The sequence below is a fragment of the Lepisosteus platostomus genome, chromosome 7, assembly GCF_059453375.1.
Source record: "Lepisosteus platostomus isolate fLepPlt1 chromosome 7, fLepPlt1.hap1, whole genome shotgun sequence".
NCBI lineage: Eukaryota > Metazoa > Chordata > Actinopteri > Semionotiformes > Lepisosteidae > Lepisosteus > Lepisosteus platostomus.
In genome coordinates this window covers 1,192,338-1,212,151 of record NC_142617.1, presented here as the reverse complement: position 1 = coordinate 1,212,151, position 19,814 = coordinate 1,192,338, and the positions used below count along the sequence as shown (strand labels likewise).

The following is a 19,814-nucleotide window of genomic DNA, read 5'->3' as shown; positions in this document are numbered from 1 at the left end:
CCACTATCAAAAGAATAAATGTTTTGGACAGTTTTGCTCTTTTGCTAGCATTTTCTAATGCTTCGAGAGCAAGAAAAGCAGATTAGATATTTGTTATTGTTCCGTTTCCCAAGCAACCAGGTCCAAAAAAGGTCTCTGAAAGATGTTTTCACCAAATATTGACAAAAATGTGACAAACAAAAGCGCAGACACAAGCTGCACTCTTCAGTGGCTTTGTCACACTGACGTCATTCTCAAGAGCTCGGCTGCTGAGCTGGATGTTGATGCTGTCCGTCTGAAATGCAGGAGATCGTGTTTCACTGTGGTTGAGAAGGAGGGCTCTTCCGTCGCCCCGTAACCTTTCCCTCCCTGTGCTCCCCAAAGATCCCTTTTAAAGACAAGAGATGGGAGCCTGATGTGACCTGCTGAGGGATACTGCTGTGTGAAACTCGGAAGAAAGTTACCCCTCACAGTTCAAGAAGCTATTGAGAAGTGCTGTTCTGTTGGACAAAATTAAGGCTATTTGGAACAATGCAGAAAATAATAACAAAGTAGCAACATAAGTTTATTTTAGAACACAACTTTGTAAATGTAATACAGTAAAAGACGGTAGATTACAACTTTATTTGAGAGTGAATCATGTAGCCTTTTGTTTTGCAATATTCCTTGTAGTCTCAGCCTGTTAACTTCATTCAACCTTGTCAATTTTCTCCTAAGAGGTGTGTATTACCATATCGCACGCAGTACTCTAGATTTTTAATCATGTCCTAAGGTAGAACTTTGTGAAAGGAGTTGTATTTTGCTTAAAGAAATCCATCAGGTCATGTTTGTAAAAAATCAATAATTTACACTTTGTGGGTACAGATCTGTTATCACACAGGCGGCTGAGCTGATGCCATGGACAGTAATAGATTCCATTAAATTTTTATGCTTCAGAACAGTTCTCCAGTACACAGCATGGATAAAAATCAGTCCAATTTTATGGAATGGATAGATGACAGAAACACAAAATGTAGCTTTTGCTCTCAAGAAACTGATAGAGGTTAATGGATTATTGATCATTAGTTAATTAGGACCACACATGCTCATCATAATTCATAAGGCCTCAACTTATTTTGCTTGAAATTAAACTCTTATTAATAATTAATGTACACCTTTCTCAAAGTGTTGAGAAGAGCAGCATTAAATTGACTAATATGCTGTTTTTAATACACTGATTCTCAGGGGGGATGATAATTGGTTTTTGTTTTATGAAGTGGGAGTATCAAGATTATTTCACAGACATCCAAATTTATTAGGAAAGCCTACAAGCTGCCCATGAGGAGTAGTGATCTGATTAACCGCATTCAGAGAATATAACAGGGATGCCAGGCGATTGGAGACTTTGACTCTCATCTCCAGGTGAGTCAGTATCGGGCACAGTGATACAGAAGACACTATTGCACAGTGCTGGGTGTGGCAGCTGAGTGACTGTTTTTAGGGCCACAAACTGCTTTAGATTTCAGTGGCATCACTGAATCAAGAGTGGGGTGCTTCCCTGTGGTGACATGAGGCTAGATGCAGGTTCCTGCCCCTGGGAACTCTGTTTAGTGAGACCCCATGAATCCGGCCCCAGGTAGACAGGCCCTCGTACACTGACTGCACATCACCCTGATTTCATGCCACCGAAGACAGCGTCTGTCTTGCCTCTAGCAATTGCACTTGTATGTAGGATACCAAGGCAGAATTATTGTTAAGAGTTTTCAGCTATTTTGTCATCCCTGTTGCACAATTCTATAAGGATTTTGAATTTTAAGACAATTAAATAATTATTTGTATTGACTCTCAGCAGAACATGTGCTGTCCTTGATTGTTTTGGCTTTACTTTACTTAGCACATGAATGTGCCCACTGATCACACCTCTGAAGACACTGGATCTTGTTATCACCTGTGCTTAGACTCTTAGTGACCTGTACCACCTTGAGTTGGGCATGTCAGAGCCTGGATAGCTCAGTTGGTAGAGCACTTTTAGTTTGAGGGTCCAGGGTTCAAGTCCTTGTTTGGGCAGTTGTGTTTCTTGAATCTATGGGCGGAGCGGTGGCTCTGTGGCTCAGGATCTGTGGCTGTGTCTGGAAGGTTGCCTGTTCAAATCCCGCGGCCGACAGAGGAATCCTACTCCATTGGTTCCCTGAGCTAGGCCCTTAACCCCAACTGCTCCAGGGGTGCCTTATAAATGGCTGACCCTGCACTCTGACTCCAAGCTTCTCTCTCCCCGTCTGCGTGTCTCATGGAGAGCAAGCTGGGGTATCCAAAAAGACAAATTCCTAATGCAAGAAATTGTATATGGCCAATAAACTGATCTTATCTTATTTCAGATCATCCAGTCATTTGTTTGGTTCTGTTTTTTTTTAACAATTGATTTGCTCGATCAATTTGATCAATTAGATTTATATATCCAAATGATTTCCAGTTCTCCTGTCAGTTGCCCTTAGCCAGCGAGACTTGAGGACTCCATTGTGCTTCAGAATTCCACACTTGGTGGCATTTCGGATTGTTCAACTACTGAAAAATCTTTCGGAAGTGTTATTTCCACATCCTTCCCCGCTGTGACAGCCAGCGCCTCTCCAGGACATCTCATGTGTATTATTTTGAACACAGATGGATGGATGCAGACCTGTCTGCTCATTTACTTGCCTTAAAGCAACACCAGCTATCCTACCGTAATGCACTGGCTACTGCTAGATCAGCGCTTTTTGGGAAGCTAATCGAAGAAGGGAGACGTAATCCTATAACCCTTTTTTCCATAATGCATCATCTCTAAACCCACTTACAGATATCACTCCTAGCGAGTCTACAGTTTTCATGCAATACGTTTTCCGAGTTCTCTCACACTGAAATTGATAACATCAGAAATCAGATTCCACTTCCGAGCACAGTTCATATACTTTCAATGTTAGTGCATCTCACTTCGCAGAGTCTCCAGCCGAGCTCACGTGTTCCCTGGATCCTGTTTCCACTGTTTTCTTTAACTTTTGCAGTTATGTGATCTGATGACAGGCGTACCTTCAATGAATCACTGTCATCTGAAATTGTACCCTAAAACTTCAGCTACTATCCTTCTGTGACAAAGTGGAAACTCAACTCCAAGCTACTCACTAATTATCAACCATTGTCTAACGGTTTTGGCAAAGGTTCTGTAATGGCTTGTTTTCAGTGATTTCAGTGATCTACTGAGAATCTGTATGAAGGGTTTTAATTGGGATTCAGATTGATGCATACTACAGAAACAGCTGTTATTACAGGTTCTAATGATCTGCTGATGAATGCCGATCATTTTTTGTTCGCCTGTGTCCTTCTGGATTTCAGTGCTACCCTTGATACAGTTGATCCATAACTTTGTTCTGAATAGATTAGGAATGGCTGTTGGTTTTAATGGAACCGCTCTGTGACGGTTTAAGTCATCTCTCGACTTATTCAAATGGTTCATTGCTCCTTCTCGCCAAACTCTATCACTTCTGGGATCCCACAGGGCTCTGTTCTTGGTCCTAGTCCTTTTTCATACAGTATATCTATATGTTACCATTGGGTCAGATTCTTCATAAATACGGTATCATATTGATTAGTAACACCCAAATTGCATCACATAGTGACTAATTGTCACCTTGTCACACGGCTTAGATTTTGTTAAATAATGGATGAAACATTTTTTTACATCTGAACTCTGTCAAGACCAGAGTTATGCTGATTGACCTTCCTTATCAATTCCACAACCGTGTGAACTTTAGTTTCACTAGGAAGTTCCTTATGGAAAAGACTGTTAGCAATGGAATTAGTCCAGGTGTGGGTGTCAAGAGCCTCAGAACCATCTCTGATTAAATCGTGCATCTGAAGCTCATGTTCCACTGTTGTCTTTTTTTGTCATTGTGTCTTTTTCCATCTTCACAACGCTGTGTCCATTCGTGTCCGTCCTAAAACATGCGTTTATCTTTTCCAGGCTTGTTCATTGCAGTGCGGTGCTTACTGATGTATCCAAATGTGGTCTTAACAAGTCACGGTGTCTTCAGAGCTCAGCGGCTCAGATCTTAAGGGTATCTAAAATGCACGAGCATATCGCTCTGTTTTTGCTTAATTGAATCCCTGTTCCCCCCCAAACACCTGCGCGTCTGTGATCTACGGACTCTTGTCTTCCTTCGTGTCCCGTATCCAGCCTCCATATCCTGGGAAGCCCAGGGAGATCCCAGCTTTATATGCTGTTGCTCCAAGGCTGTCGAATGATCTCCCAGCCCATATTGGTTCTTGCAAGGCAGTCAGACACTTTCATATGCTGTCTTAATACTTGCCTTTCTGCACTTGCTTTTAATTCTGTTTAACGGGTGATATTAGTCCTGTTTCTAATAGTTTCACGTAAGCCTTTACTGTAAAGTGGGTCTTATCTATTTTTTAGCCAAGTTAAGCTTTTGTGAAATGCTGGGTTGCTGAGAATCATCTGCCAGCAGTTTTTGTTCAACCCAGGCCATAGTATCCTCGGTCAGAGGATCTCTCCATACCTCAGAGAATTCGTCGTGTAGCAAATGTTACAAATCTATTGTGTAAATACACTTGGAATTTGTGTTTATATTTTTAGGATTATCATCTAGGACCTGGTGAGTTTCATTAGTGAGGAATCAAAAACATAGTGACAAAGCCCCTCTGTCTGTTGTTAGAACAGATACCAAGGAAATGTTGTTTTTATCCTCTTTAGGGGTTGTAGAGGTGTGATTTACATACACCACATACTGAGGATTTTGCCTAGAACTATAAAACTGTCTATGAAAAAGGTATCCGAAAGTGATTTCACCGCATAGCAAGAGGATTTGAGTCGTGGCTTTCGATATTCAACTGCAAACGGACACTAAATATACAAAGCAAGAGCCTGTGTTTTTATTGGCATTTTCCAAGAGGAAAAGGTTAAGCTTGAATTGATTGAACTGCATCACTGCCAAGGCTGACTGCATATTTTTCTTGTACCTTGATAGACCCAGATTGCATTTTTTGCACTGGTATTGTTGTGCTTGGAAGCAATGGGGATTTGTCTATTAAAGTTATAATAGGCAGAGCTCAGCGTTAATGAAGCATTGCTGCTTGTGAGAGAGGGGCTCAATAATGTCCTTCACAGTCAGACCCTGCAGCCAATTTCATAAACCAAACTTAATTAATAACTTCATAAAGCCCATTAGCTTTCCCTCTTTCATTTGTCCTCGAAGATTTCCATTAAAACTTAATTTAACCAAATATCTTCCTTTTCATCTCCACGATGAGGAGCTGATATTTATTTCTGCAAGACCCCAAAGCTGACAGAGACTATTATTTGCACGTCTTTAATATGCGTCCAGCTAGGTCTGGAAAATAATGTAATATCAAAGTAATTAGGTGAAGACAAATTGCAAAACTAATTGAATTATTTTAGAGATTATCATATTTCCACGGCAGTGCAGGTTTTGGAAGGTTCTCACCTCCTCCACGTAACCCTTTGACTCTGAGTAAGAGAGAAAGCATTAACGATCTTCAGAAAGACAATTAGGGGACATTTCATTTTAGGTCATATAAAACTGCCATAATCTGATGGCATGAATCGTTTAGTTGAATCAAGTCAGGTGGCATTTGATAGCTCATTCATAAAAGTATATGAAGCACTTGTGCCTGTAGTGTTAAATTCTCTTCCCTTTAGAAACTCTGCATGACATCTTTGGTTTTCAGGGAAGGATGTTTAAAATCTACTGACAGCTCTGAGCGTGGCCATTAAACTTGTTTTGTATTCATGGAGGTTGTAGATAATCATTTTTTTTCCACACTTCTTTTTAAAACATGATTTAAGGCTCTGTGTCTGTAGGTCCACAAGGGGGCTTCTACAGGAACTGTTCTGCTTTCTTTTTAGACCATCCCTTCATGATAAAGAGTTTTTCACCCTCACTGCTGACCTGGTTAGTGTCAGCCATCGATTACAGACATCGAAGGGTTTTGCAATCACCAATGATACTTTACAGCAAATAAAGCTGTGCTAGGCAAGGAGGAAATGCTTGTGGGACCACAGTTATGCCTCATTTTTGGTTTGGCACGAAGAAGAATTGTGGATATTTCCTGCCCTGGAAGAACCCGGCATGCCTGTTACATCATCCAAAGAGTGAAACATGTAGTTCTTCAGAACATGTTCTCTTGCTGTGAACAGTAAAATTCCACAGCAGTGTTTCTGGGACAGTCGCAGGTCCACTTTTCAACGTTTCATTTCATCAGAGAAGGCTGAATTTAAACGCCTAGCTGCGTCTGGGGCTGCTGTGCAGTGGGACTGCGCAGGGACCCTGCTGAGAGGCTGTTTTAGGATGTGGAGCAAACAAACACAATAGAGCTCAGTGCAGTACCTGTGCTTTTAAAACTGCAGACTCTCAATGAAACAGTAAGAGGATATCAGTGAGGTTAGCAGAGATATTGTAGTATTATATTAATGTTTACTTACTGCATGGAAAAGTGAAGTTTCTTTCGCTGCTAGACAAACACATAAAACAGTTTCTAAACCAAGCCTTGTATGTGGAATCTTGAGATAATCTTCAGAAGCTAAGCGCGGATGGGTACTGTACTGGTAAGAGAGATGTGCAAGGAAAACCAGTTTGCTGCTGTAAGTGGTGTTGGTGGAGCAGGAGGTGGGGCTCTTTTCTTTGGTCCAGTATTTTTACTCCAGTGCCCTATTGTGGAGATTGGGGACACCGTCCTGTGGCAGGTGACATTATACTGCAATCCTGACTGCTTGGTCTTTGAAGATGCCAGTGCACTGTTCAGAAGAGCAGGTGTGTTGTCCCCAGTGTCCTGGCTGAGCTCCACTCTGGGCTTGCATAAACTGGCCCCACTAAAGGTGAGCCATAATGCAGCTGGTGGAGTAATTCCCTCTCCTCCCCCTGACCTGCAGTGCAGCGGGGCTGCTGTGCGTCACCCCAGCAGAGCTGCACTTCGGTGATTACATTAAACACTTTCGGATTCTCTGGGATGAAAAGCGTTATATCATTGCAAGAAATTATTATTTTGGTTCTGTTGAGATAAAATGAAATTCAAAAGGCAAGTCTTATTCTGGGTTTTGCTTGACTCACACCAGAATGACACAACCATAAAAGTATTAAACCGATTTCACTGACTATAAATTTCTGGTCCATTAAATTAATAAGAGTCCTTTTCAAATGGTAATGTACAAATGATGTATGCGTCTACTGTTCTAGTGGCAGTTAGTGAAGTAGGCAGTTAAATGTTGTAAGTTTAGAATTTAGGGACGCCAAATAAATTACAGCAGTGTGGTGACATTCACACCCCTTAAAGCTCATAGTGTTGATCTAAGTGGTCAGAAATGCAATGTTTTTAATGCATATTTTTATGAAAAATTTACTGTACACTACCTAACCGATCCCTAGGGATGAACAACATTTTATATCGCTTTGGAATGAATTTGTAAAAAAAGCTGCAGATAAGCAGATTGCACACTGAGCTAAAGAAGAACATAAAGAATTGTTAAACCGTAAAGAATTACGTTGCAGTTTTCTTTATTCCTGGATTCTAAATTGATAGTTACAGGGCCAAATCTTAAATGTTCCTTCTGAACACATAGTCATTCCGTAATATATAAGGATAGCAAATTCCTCTTCAATTAGATAATTAAGAGACCGCATGGCCGCTGCTGTTGACCAGCTGAGAGGTCAGACTGCTTCTCGATTTAAAGGGTCATCGGATTCGTAGTGCCTTGCGTCTTGGGTGCAGGAGCTGGAATGTTGATTTCGCCTGAACTGGGTTGCAGTTTTTCATGGAAGTGAATGCAGTCTCCGTTAGAGCAGCACGCTGCCCGTGAAAGAGAGTTCCTGCCCGCCCGGCTGTCTTATCCGAGTGATAACAGCTACTGCATACCTGGAAGGCCTAAATGCACACGAGCGATCCTTCGTGTCCGTTTCCCCAAGCCGGCCTCTGACCGGCTCTGACCTGCCCCTGCTGTGCTGTACGCGGGAGGTGTGGGTGGAGCTGGGCTGTTTTCATGCCTTCACGAGCAGACATAAGGCCTGTTTTTATTTTCCTCTTTAGAAAGCACTTAAGGGAGCGCAGCACTTTGATACATTTTTATTTTACTAGCCTGCGCCAGAGACATAATCTGATGGAGGTACTTTGCTGCTTGTTTTATGTTTTCAAGAGTATTAAATGCCTGTGAATGTCAATGTCACCTTCAGAAGAGGTTTCGGCGACTTGCTTGCTGCAGATTTGTGAGGATAAAATGTCTGGGTGAAAAAAATACCTCTAAATCTTCAACTCTTAAAACAGAAAAGGCAAAGAAAGAGAGAACCAAAAATCTGATATGTATGGTATGATAATGAAAGTTTTTTTGAGGGACCACTGTGAATCATCAGAAATATCAAAGTTAATAGTAAAGTTGTAAAAATTCAACTAATACGACATAATGACTATAGTAATAGGACATAAATGAAGCTGAGAGTTAAGGCGCATTTGTCAGAGTATTTCATGATAAAATCATGCTGACTAGTAGCAGTATATCTCTGCCCTGTCTTTGCATATAGCAAAATAAGGCATGCAAAGTGGGATTTAGTCAGAGAATGCTTCACTGTGTCTCTGAAATGTTACTGAGTGATACAAATGGCAAGAAGATATTTAACCCAATCTGGCTGAAAGCAATACATCTAATTAATGAAAAATAAACTAAAACTGAGAGCTGCATCAGGAGAAGTCTGTCTCAGCTTTCTTCCTAGGCAATTATGTCCTGATCAAGTCAAGTCAAGTTCAAGTTTGTCATTATACTCATATACAGGTATATGGTATAACGAAATGCTATTTAGCTAGCTCTCGGACGGTAAGAAGTACAAAAAAACGACAACAATACAATTGTATAAGAAAAGCAATTTTCTTGATGATTGACATCAAAGTTTGAAAAGCTAATACTCCTCAAAAGAGTTTTCTCAGTATAACAGTTTCCTGTTGGTTGCTCTCATAGTTCCTCCTGTCTTTTTGGTTGCTTGCCGTTCTTGCAGGTCCGCAGATGGTGGAAGCTCAAGGACAGCACTTCGAGATCAGCTCCGCCACCGGCAAGATGCTCTTCTCCGCGGACGAGAAGGAAGTGGTGGTGGGGACAGACAAGCTCCGCGTGACAGGTACTTTTCGCCACGCGCCGATGTGCTGGTGCGCGTACTCTACATGTCCATCAGGCACATCCTCGAATGGAGCCACAGGAAGCTGTTTCCTGCATTAATAAGAATTATATTTCATGTGTGGGGTATTTTTCTGTTTTCTGTTTGTAAACAGGTTATGTTGCCCATTTTTGCACCTTCGACACGAAATTCACTCATTTGACCACTGACCATGACCGTTGTGTCCCCTTGTGGGACACAAGTACATAACAATGTAGTGTACTCACAGTAGGGCACAGTGGTGTACAGTAATCGTAACGGTGTACAAAAATGATCCATTTTGGCAAAGGTAGATTATATTTCTCTTATGCCTCTCTCTGTTGTGGGGGCACAACACTGTTTGTAGTCTTGGGCTCCGAGCGCTTGTTCTGTTCTGTGCTAGTGGCTTCGCCAAGCGGAATCAGCGCCTGCAGTTAGTTGGCCTGTTTGCTTCTTCCCTCCCGCTCATTAACTCAAAGAGCTGGAAACAGCAGTGGGCCATTAAGCTACTGAGCATCCAGAGATGTTCACTTGGTTTTTTTAAAGCGACCCTATTCTCCCATCATCTCCCTGAAGTCTTCTGCTGGCTTTTTTAGGTCAGTTGTAATTGAAGATTTTTCAGGAGCGAACGTCGTGAGCTTGAACACTTGAAGAGTGAGCGTGTTGGGCTTCTGAGCAGCTAGCCGTTCTGCTAATGAGGGTGATTTTGCTAAGAGCTTCTTCTAATAACTGCAGCAGGGGGTGCTTCCTGCTGCTGAGGGCAGTCTGGGTCATCGCTAATGTACAAAGGCCCTCTTCATTTCCACAACACTGTGGAAACTTCTCAAACGTCTCACACCACGATTTAGGTGTTTTCAGAAAACAATTACTCGAAGAGAACAGATTAGTGAGCAGCTGATCTTCCTCTGTTTTTACATCATAGAAATTAAATGTAATGAAATAAACCAGCCATGGGCCATTTGAAACTTCCAGCTTTGATTTCCAGCTTTTATAATGCAGGACTCCATTTTTGCGAGACGTTTTGAAATGCAAGCCGTATTCAAGCTGGTGTAGATCATAAGTAACAGAGTAAAACAGGTTCATGCCTTTGAGATTTTGCTCATCTCCAGTCAAAGCCAGGTGCCGCTGCAGTTTCCTGAAAGTCAGACTGAGGTAATCACTGGAAATGTCTCAATCACTTCTGTATGCATCTGCTGTACGGCTTCATGAATAACATTTCACCCTTTGAGAAGTGCACTCCATTGTGTGTGGAATCTGTAACATTGCCATCTCGCTCTACCAGGCTTAAGGACTCATCCCAGTGTTATTAAGGCATTAATGCTCCTTCAAACATCCTAAAGATAGGATGGACTGTGAGCTGCCCGTTTGGCACTTACCCAGAGATTGGAGAATTTACTCACAACCAGAAAGCATGTTGAAGAAATAGAGTGCTCTCTAGCTCAAGTCATTTGGAAGTTTGTAGTAAAACAAACATTTATATTGCTCTTATATTTTAAGTAGTTTTTTTTGCTATGTGCACAAGACTAGTGCAATAATATTTAAATGTGTTTTTAAATCTCTGAGATCACACAACCAAAGAGCGGAACAATCACAACACACAACACACAACACACAACACACAACACACAACACACAACACACAACACACAACACACAACACACAACACACAACACACAACACACAACACACAACACACAACACACAACATGCTCCCTTAAGCTGTCATGAGAGCTGCAAGATTTATTTCCGTTCCAAGCGACAGATTAGTAGCGGGAGGCGAGTTTGTGATGCAGGGAGAGGAACGTGCGGCCACATGAGGTCAACAGCCTCTGTCCAGAGCCAGCGGACAAGCAGCGCTGTGCGTTACTGGACTCGACAAAGGCCTAAGTTGGGAAAGGGGGGCTATAAAGAAGGCATGATCAGACAGAGAGAGCATTGATGGCCAAAACTGGGGACAGGGCTCATTGCAATAAATATTCATTTTGTCAGTCTGGACTCAGGGGCAGGAGGCACTCAAGGCCAGTAGACGCTGTGGAATGGGAGCTGTTTTTAGGGGAGTAACTCCGGGCCGAGGATGGGGAACTGGAACGCAGGTAAAGGGAGACAAGTTTGCCATTCTGAACTCTCAAAGGCCCCCTGAGCCATGTTGGAGGCAAATGTTTCTATTCTCATGCTTGCTTGGCAGCTATAATTTGTTATGCTTTGTTCCAGATGTATCAGCACTCACAGTAGTGTACAATAGTACACAACAGTATAGTGTGCTCACAGTAGGGTACAGTGGTGTACAGTAATCGTAACAATTATCCATTTTGGCAAAGGTAGATTATAATTCTCTTATGCCTCTTGCTATCATTGGGTTTCCACTTATTATTTGCTTGTTGTACTATGTTCCCAATAAAAAAAATCCCCAGGTGACACTGTTCTCTGCACCTGCAATGCCAGTATCTTACCAGTCCGAAACCCTCCCTGAAGCCCAGGGAAGTCCAGCTGTGTCAGGAGTGGTTGCCTGATCCATACACAATACAACCTAAACCTTTTCCGTTTCTTTAGGTCCAGAAGGCGCTCTCTTCGAACACTCGGTGGAGACTCCGCTAGTCAAGGCTCAGGCTTTTAAGGACCTGAGGTGAGTACGTCGAGCCCCGTGCTCCAGCACAGGCAGGGCGCAGAGACCGCGGTGAGATGGCGCGAGCAGACAGCCAGGCAGGAAGTGAATTAGAGATGCTGCACGCCGAACATCCCTGATCGTGTCCATAGCTGTATCAGACCTTCACTGTCTGCTCATGTTTCTGAAAATACCCCCAGGGAAGATGCTAACACACAGGCAGGAGGGCCTACAGCTCTCTGGGCGAGATCCCAGCTGAACGTCTTCTGCAGAAGCACCATTTTCCTCCTGTTTCCTCACTCTGCCCCTGCCTGTTCCACTGAAAAGGTGCACAGCCTGGGGGTCTGCTTAATCTCCCTTTGTGATTCCGATGACAATAGTTCAGGCATGAATTGGATTATTGGCAGTCAACACAAAAGCATACATTTAGAAAAGATGACTTGTAATGCAATAGTATGTTAAACAGAGCATTAAGATTTGAAAATTAATTTCAAATCATCAGTGTGTTCTTTGCTTTCAACTAGATCTTATCTATTACATTTCTACAGCTTTACAAATGAGGATGGCTGTGTTTCCCAGGCCTTCACAATGATTTTTGGGGGTTCATTATAAGTCGTATTACTTTTCTGCTTTCAGTTTTATCATCATTTACAACAAAATGAATGTTGGCCTGTTAGGTAGTTAGTACTGTAGCTTATTGATCAAATGTTTCTAAGGAAACAGTGTTGGCTACAATACTCCCACGTGCCCACACAGCCCTTTGAGTAAAAAAGCACTTCATTTCGAAGTAGTTCCTAATTACACCCTGTGTTTCGTGTTTCACTGTTCATTCTGAAGAAACCCGCTGGGTTAACTTTGTCAGCACCTCTTAAGTTTGTAAGTACCTGAATCAGATTAAAAAGGTTCGGTCCTTCAGTCTGTCAGTGCAGCACATTCCTTTAAGCCTCAGAAGATATCCGGCTGCTCTTGTCTGGACTGATTCCAGAGCAGCAGTGTATTTCTATAACGTGGTGCCCACAATTGTGCACATTATACCAAATGCAGCCTTACTAGTGTTTAATCCAATTTTTTTCACATCCCTTGATGTCAATTCTACACTTTTGGCTGATAGCCTAACCGTTTTATTCGCTGTTATGACGTGTCAACATAAAAACAAAAGGTCTGGAAGAAACATGTCAGAAGAAGAAAACTATACGGAGGGTTTAACATTTCAGGTGAGAAGCACAGTATTTGATAAACCTCTCCTTTTGTCCATGAAAAGGAAAACTCACTGATTACAAGTAGTTAATAAATTACACAGGAACATAATTGATAACTTCTTTTGTCTCAGCCAGGGTTGGTCTTGGATGGATATATATTTATGTTTTGCACCTTTGGATATATTTTCTATATAGAAAATAGTATTAATGGAAACAGGCTGCATTAGTTACCCGTGCATTGTCTGTAGGATTTTGATTAATTAATCCACTTCTGAGAAGGTACTCGTTTGTTCTATTTATGATTATGGATCGCAGATCTCTTACTTCAGTTTTACACAGAGTTCTCGTCCTTTGAGATAATTGCACTCATTAGTGCTGCAGAAAAATATACTGCAACTGCTATAAGTTTCTAGCTGCGGCACAGTTAAACCTCCTTTTTGGTGGAAAAGTACTCTCTCTACAGCTTTAGAACCACGATACAGAAACACACAAAAGGTTTTCATTAACTACTACGCAAGCTGGAAAATATTATGGGAATGTAGTAGAAACATTTCTGTCAATCCTTTCTGCTACGTAAGCTAACTCCTCTAACTCCCTGCTGCTTGTTGCCCCTGAGCAGCCGGAGCTGGTCAGTTCCCTGGAGCAGAGCACAGCTGGGCCTGGTGGCTCCTGGGAGGGCAGGCCTTCAGAGAAACCCAGGCTGCTGCTCCAAGCGGTCTTGGTGGACCTGACTGGACTGTCCAGACCAGTTCCCCAGTATGGGGACACAGGACACTGTGCTATTGGAGATGAAATGTCCTGGTTACTCACTCGTTAAAGAGCAAGTGGAGCTTTTTGGGAGAGGTGGGATGTTAACCCTGGTGTTCTGGCTCACTTCCACTCTGGGCTTTATTATCTTTAATCCAAGTGCTGAAGTAATTTCTCACTTCTCCACCTGCTGCTGTGGATCACCCAGGTGGAGCTGCAATTCAGTGCAGGGTGAAGTAGGTCCCCTGCTGTGTGCCTTTGGGAAAGGGCTTGGTTTGTATCTGTATCTGTGGAATTAAAGTATTTAAGATCTCCTCCCAGAGGTCTGTGTGTTTTGAGGTTTCAGTTTGTGTGTTGAGGTTAATCAGCAAAATATATCACAGTTAAGTTTCTTCATTCGTTTCAGGATCTCGTGCCAAGTTCTTATAAACTCAGAAGTGAAAGACAATTTTAAGAATGGTATAGGCATAGTTTTACTTTTTTTCCTAGTGGAGTTAGAAACAGTCCCACTTCATGTGCAGAGTAATATTCTCCCATGAAGCATTCAAACCTTGAAGCAACACTGTTCCAAGCATGGTAACAAACCTAACAAAAACAATGCTCTAATCCCTGTCCAAGAGTGCCTATCCCTTGTGTACTCATTCTAGACGAAGTCAACATGAAGTTGAAACTGTTGTTTCCAAAACTTGTCGACAGTGAGAGCATTACAGAGAGGTTTTGCTGCCATCACCAGGCAGCTCCCTGCAACTGTCATCTGATGAACAGGAACCAAACAGTAGCACACATCTGACAGGGTTCAGTTTGAGGGTGTTTAATGTAAATCCTCACAAATTCCATTGAGGGTCTGGTTTTTTGTTTTGAAGAACCTACAACAGAGTGTCTTTCTCATGCAGATGTAAAGAAAATTCAGAATATTCCCGATATTACTTTTTGTTAATGCAATGAACACAATGTGTGTGCTTTTGAGACAGAAATGCAGAGCAAAATGTGAGTTGAGACCCTTATATCCCTAGTAAATCTCAAATCACAGCAGAACGTCAAATGTTTATCTTTTCATGTCTCTCGGATCATTTACGATTGGGACATATACAGCTTTAGAGCAGAAGCAATAACAGTTTCAATTCCTGTCAAAAAAGTGTATTTAATTATTTCTCAAGATCATATCACTTAAAATTATAAGGGCATATGCTTTATTTTAATTTACTGCTTCTCCAGGACCCTGAACCAATAAAGAGGTTTAGAAAATGGATGAATGGATATTTTAGTTGATTTGAGTTTTACTCAGTCAGTGACTGAAGAAGAAATGAGATTTCTGCGAGGCAAATCGCAGCTGCAGCTGTAAGCGCCGGAGCCCTGAGTCAGAAGGCGGTTCCCTAACCTTTTAAGAGTCTTCTCTAGATCAGTGGTCATCCATTGATCTTGTGAAGTGCTGAATAAACTATTCAAGCAGAGTCTGTGAGTAATAGGTACCAACAGAATATAGATTTAATCACGTTTTTTGCTATTTTTATTTAACTTTTTTCGTCTTTTCTTTTTGCATTGGTTGTACCATGGAAAACCAGCCACTTTTTCATAGATTACTTTCTGAAATCAGGAGCTGAGCCCCTGCTGTCTGATGTCGCTGGATTTGTTGCCTAGAGACTCCTCCAGTAGTGGAGAACAGCACCGAGCAGTGTTAGCAGCATTAGTGTGATGACAATTAGAAACATTTTGTAACAAAGATGCATTTAGGCTGTCCAAGATTACAAGGTTTTGTTTGAAAATCCACATTTTTGTGGTAAAGCTGTTTCAGTGTTTGTTTACTAATTTGGGCTTTATCTTCATGGGCATGATGCTATGTTCATCAGTTCTGGACCATATGAATGGCAGCATGATTCACTAGATTTCTGATAGAACACACACATGGTTTGAAAATTTGGGATTAATAAATCTTATGTACAAGTGGTTATATTATTATTATTATTATTATTATTATTATTATTATTATTATTATTATTATTATTATAAGGCAAAAGAAAGAGTGTAACTCCTTTATTTTCTAACAGGGTGATGGTGCCATCTTGTGGCCTTTTCTTTTAAAGAATATATACAAAACAGGCAGCTAGGAATAATTTATCTGGGAAATATTTTCTAGATTTGTTTCATAAGTATTCCCAGGAAACAAAATAAATTCATTAGTGCTTTTGCTTCTTCAGTATTCATCCTGTGGATTTTTGTCTTAGAAACCGAACTTAAATATTTTTTCTTTCCTACAGTATATTATTATATTATATTTGCCTGAATTACTAGTAGACTTCTAATGTCAAGAGCATTACTGTGTTACCTAATGCCGCTTTAGTCTGGTGTAATATAATTCTTTAAAAGTTCCCTTCATTTCTTATTCTGTTATTAGGCTCTAAATGTTAACTACAGTTATTTTTATTAGCGTTATTCGGTTAAGGAGGGCATGCTCTCACATGTAGGAAACGAACTTGTCTGAAATTGCTTAGCCATGTCAAATCTCGTGATTTGCTGAACTGTACATGCATACTTGTATACCCTGTGCATCCCAGCGATGTTCAGAACTTTCTTTCTCTGTCAGGTGTTTTTCTCCAAGCAAATTCCGTCCTGACAATCACTTTGCAAACGAGCACCTGCAGGCACATTCCTGATAGCAGGGTTATGATCCTGCAAGATGGTGGGATGTGTTTTGGATGCAAAGCCTTATTAAGGAAAGTGTGCTTAAAAAACTGGATGGGTTGAGTTAACGTGGGCTCTCCTCGAGAGTCCGGCAGAAAGATGGGGCTCCAGTCAAGCCTTTTGACACAAGTAGAGCTGCATATGTGTGTGACCAGACAGATTGCTCCACATAACGTGATGATGTTAGCTTGGCATCCAGGCTCAGGCTACCTAAGCGAGAGCGATTTGTTCCAGGTGGAATAGTTGGTAGATGTGGTCAGTTTTAAGGCCTGTACTGTTTTCCTCGTTGAGTTCAGACTGGAGTCTCCGACCCGGTCCTTGAGCATGGACGCCCCTAAAGGAGTGCACATCAAGGCGCTGGCAGGCAACATAGAGGCCACGTCTCAGATGGACATCTTGCTCCACACGAGTGAGGGAACGGTAAGACACAATGCCATTTTTCCTCAAAATCCTGCCAGAGCATCCTGTAGCTACAGCTGTCATCGCAACGGCAAGATATCACCATTTGTATTCTGGCTCTAACACGAGGGCTGTGTCTCTCGACAGTGATCAGCCAAAGGTGAGCCTCTGGCTGGCTGTGTAGGAGACGTTGGTGGGTTAATATAGTGGCAGCATGGAGCTTCTCAGCTTCAGGTCTGTTGTTCCCGCATGAAATATCTTATTCAACATTTTCAACATCAGCATTTTGATTTGGCATGTAAAAGAACAGCCAGTTTCATAATTCTGTATTGGTTTTTATCCCTCTTTGTTTCTGCGGTCTTCAGTAGACTCGGCTTCGGCCGCTCTTCCTCTTTCGCGCAGCAGGAAGGCTTCAGGGAACGGACAAAACCCTTGCTGTAGCAACTGCCTATAAATACTGCGGCCTGACCTCTCACTGATCTCTGCTCCTCCACAGCTGATCCTGGACGCTGAGACAGTGCGCTTGCCCAAGTTACCTCAGGGGACGAGAGGAGTGCCAGGAAACTCTCAGGGACTTTACGAAGTGTGTGTGTGCCCAGATGGAAAACTGTACTTGTCTGTGGCGGGCGTGGGTTCCACGTGCCATGAATACAGCCGTGTCTGCCAATAACCCCCCCCAGGGATTCCTACCTGTTCTCTGGAGGCTTTTTCCTGGGATTTCATTTTCTTTCAGCTTCTGAGGTCAACATTCAGCCCCAAATGACTGACAAAACACACGCCTTCAATAGAAACCGAAGACGTCTCAGAGAATCCCCAGGGCCCCTTTCCTCTCTGAAGGGTAACTAACTACAGTACATAAGCCTTCAAGAGACACCGAAGAGCACAATACAGCTTTAAAGGAAACTGCCAGTTTACCAAGCAGCTTTGTCCACATTTCTACTGTTCTAGAGACAATAATTTAAAATGCTGTGTATACATTCACGTAAACAGTTGTATTCTTTCACCACTTTAATACGGAATTACTTACCTATGTTTTTAAAAAAAGGCTACTGCTAACGTGTGCAAAAGAGCTAAGTGCCAAACCGGGTGTTTGTCTGGAGCTCTTCTGTGTTGCTGTGTGCACAGACGGTAGAGAGGCCTTTTCGGCTCCTGGCCCTGTGTCTTCTATGCAACAAGTTGTTTGTGTGCTTGCAGTAACATTGAGGTTGTTTGAAATGTAATCTACTCGCGAGGAATGGGAGAGACAGTCCACTATATGTTGTTTCTTTTTTGATTTAAAAGCAAGTTTGAAAACACACCAAGCATGTTCTTGGCGTGAGAGGAGCAAACCCTAAAGATCTGGGATCAAACTACCGTCAGTTCTTTCTCAAGACGTCCAGTGGGGAAAACAGTACATGAGAACGTGCCACACAAGAGATCCTTTAATTTTTTTAAGTAGAAACCTTTAATCCATTCATTTTTTTGTTTCTACATACTTCCAAAAACAAGTTATTGTCTAAGTGTGTAGTTATCCATTTCACTGCCATATCAGTAGAGGATTGTTTGGTGTTCGTTAGCATTTAAAAAGTCGTGAAAGGGTTCTGATTCATTGGAGAATGACGGGGCCGCACCAAGTTACAGAAGTTACTTCACAGGCAGGTACAAGTAGTCTGCTAGGTCCCGCTAGTTGATGTGAAATTCCCTGTTTTGAGTTTCTGTATTCATTATATTTATTCACTATATTTTTGTCATTCAAAAGATTCTACATATGACCCGCACACCAGCATATACAATATGGTCATAACTGAAAACATAGCCTGCCTGGTGAAGCAGTATTAATTTGAATATCATCATGCTTTTCCTTAATGTGACATCCTTGCATATTCTCAACCCTCTCTTTCCAAAACACTGTGTCCACTGTTAGGATTATGGTTAAGTCATTTGTTTAAACAAATTTGTGAAATGACAATGTTAGAAAAGGCCCAGTCTAACTAATAAAAAAACAGTGTAGAGGTAGACTTCTAAAGTTACTGACCTGGACATTTTGTTTTGTGGAAAGTGATGTGTTAAAACTGGTGGCAATTAAAATATAGAGATTATAGTCAATAAGGCAGAGCTACAAAGAGATTTACATTATGAGGATCAGTGGTACGGGGGTTTAAAACAGCCACTGGAAAAGAGATAGGACCTACTCCGGCACATCTGAACAAATATAACCTTAAAGCTAGCTAGTTACAGCAGTGAAAATGCAAGACCTATTTTAAATAGCAGCTGAAACTAAAAATCAACAAAACAGTTTGCCTTTGAACTCCTTTGGGCCTTATTGCAGTATATATTACAAAACAATGGCTTCATATTATTTATACATTGTTTTTGCTTAAGCAGCCTTTCAAGAGTGCCAGAAAAATGCTTAGAGAAAGAATTGTGATTTGTGAATTAGAAATGCCTTGGTTTTCTCTGATGGGGAAAAGTAATATTTGGCAGTGTTGCCACCTCATTTCCCAGATATATCTTCACACCCACTTTATATATAAATATATGTATAAATAAATAGAACTTTTGAAATATAACATGATGCTGGTATCATTCTGCTATAGCACATTCATTGTTCAGTCCAGTTTATTTCTTAATTATTTCTTAATAACAGAAACAAAATCCTTTAAATGTTATTGAAGGAGCACTGTGCGCTAAGGCAAAAAGCTGAGGCAATCTTATAAAATCCAATGAAGTTAACAACCAAACTTTGTATGCAGAAATAAAAGGCTTTTGTGTTATTCAACTAAATCTGCCTACTGGCTCTTACCTGTCCTTCAATGTGTGGACACTGTGTAAAGATGACCAACTGCTCAAGACCGTCTCTGTACAGGTAACAAGGCTCATTGAGAATAACCAGACAACCTGATTAGAACATTAAAATACAGCTTCACATTAGAGAGTTTTGCCTAAATAAGGCCACCGATACATATTTTTTAAATTAGTGGTTTTAGACAGCAAGACTGTTATTCTGTTAGAAATTGAAGTCAGGGTGCTTCTGCCAGGCTAGTGACTCATTTCTCTGCTCACATCACCCC

General features: G+C 41.5%; 1 protein-coding gene across 4 annotated transcripts in view; it reads left to right on the top strand.

Annotated features, from left to right (window-relative positions):
* sgcg (sarcoglycan, gamma) overlaps window positions 1-19,527 on the top strand; it is a 63,510-nt gene extending 43,983 nt beyond the window's left edge. For all 4 annotated transcript variants that reach the window (XM_088638415.1, XM_088638413.1, XM_088638412.1 and 1 more), the window contains exons 5-8: window positions 9,003-9,122; window positions 11,689-11,761; window positions 16,662-16,785; window positions 17,261-19,527. In XM_088638415.1, the coding sequence (XP_088494541.1) occupies window positions 9,003-9,122; window positions 11,689-11,761; window positions 16,662-16,785; window positions 17,261-17,434 (491 nt within the window). In that variant the 3' untranslated portion in view covers window positions 17,435-19,527. The remainder of the gene's footprint in view (window positions 1-9,002; window positions 9,123-11,688; window positions 11,762-16,661; window positions 16,786-17,260) is intronic.
* Window positions 19,528-19,814: the final 287 nt, after the last annotated feature.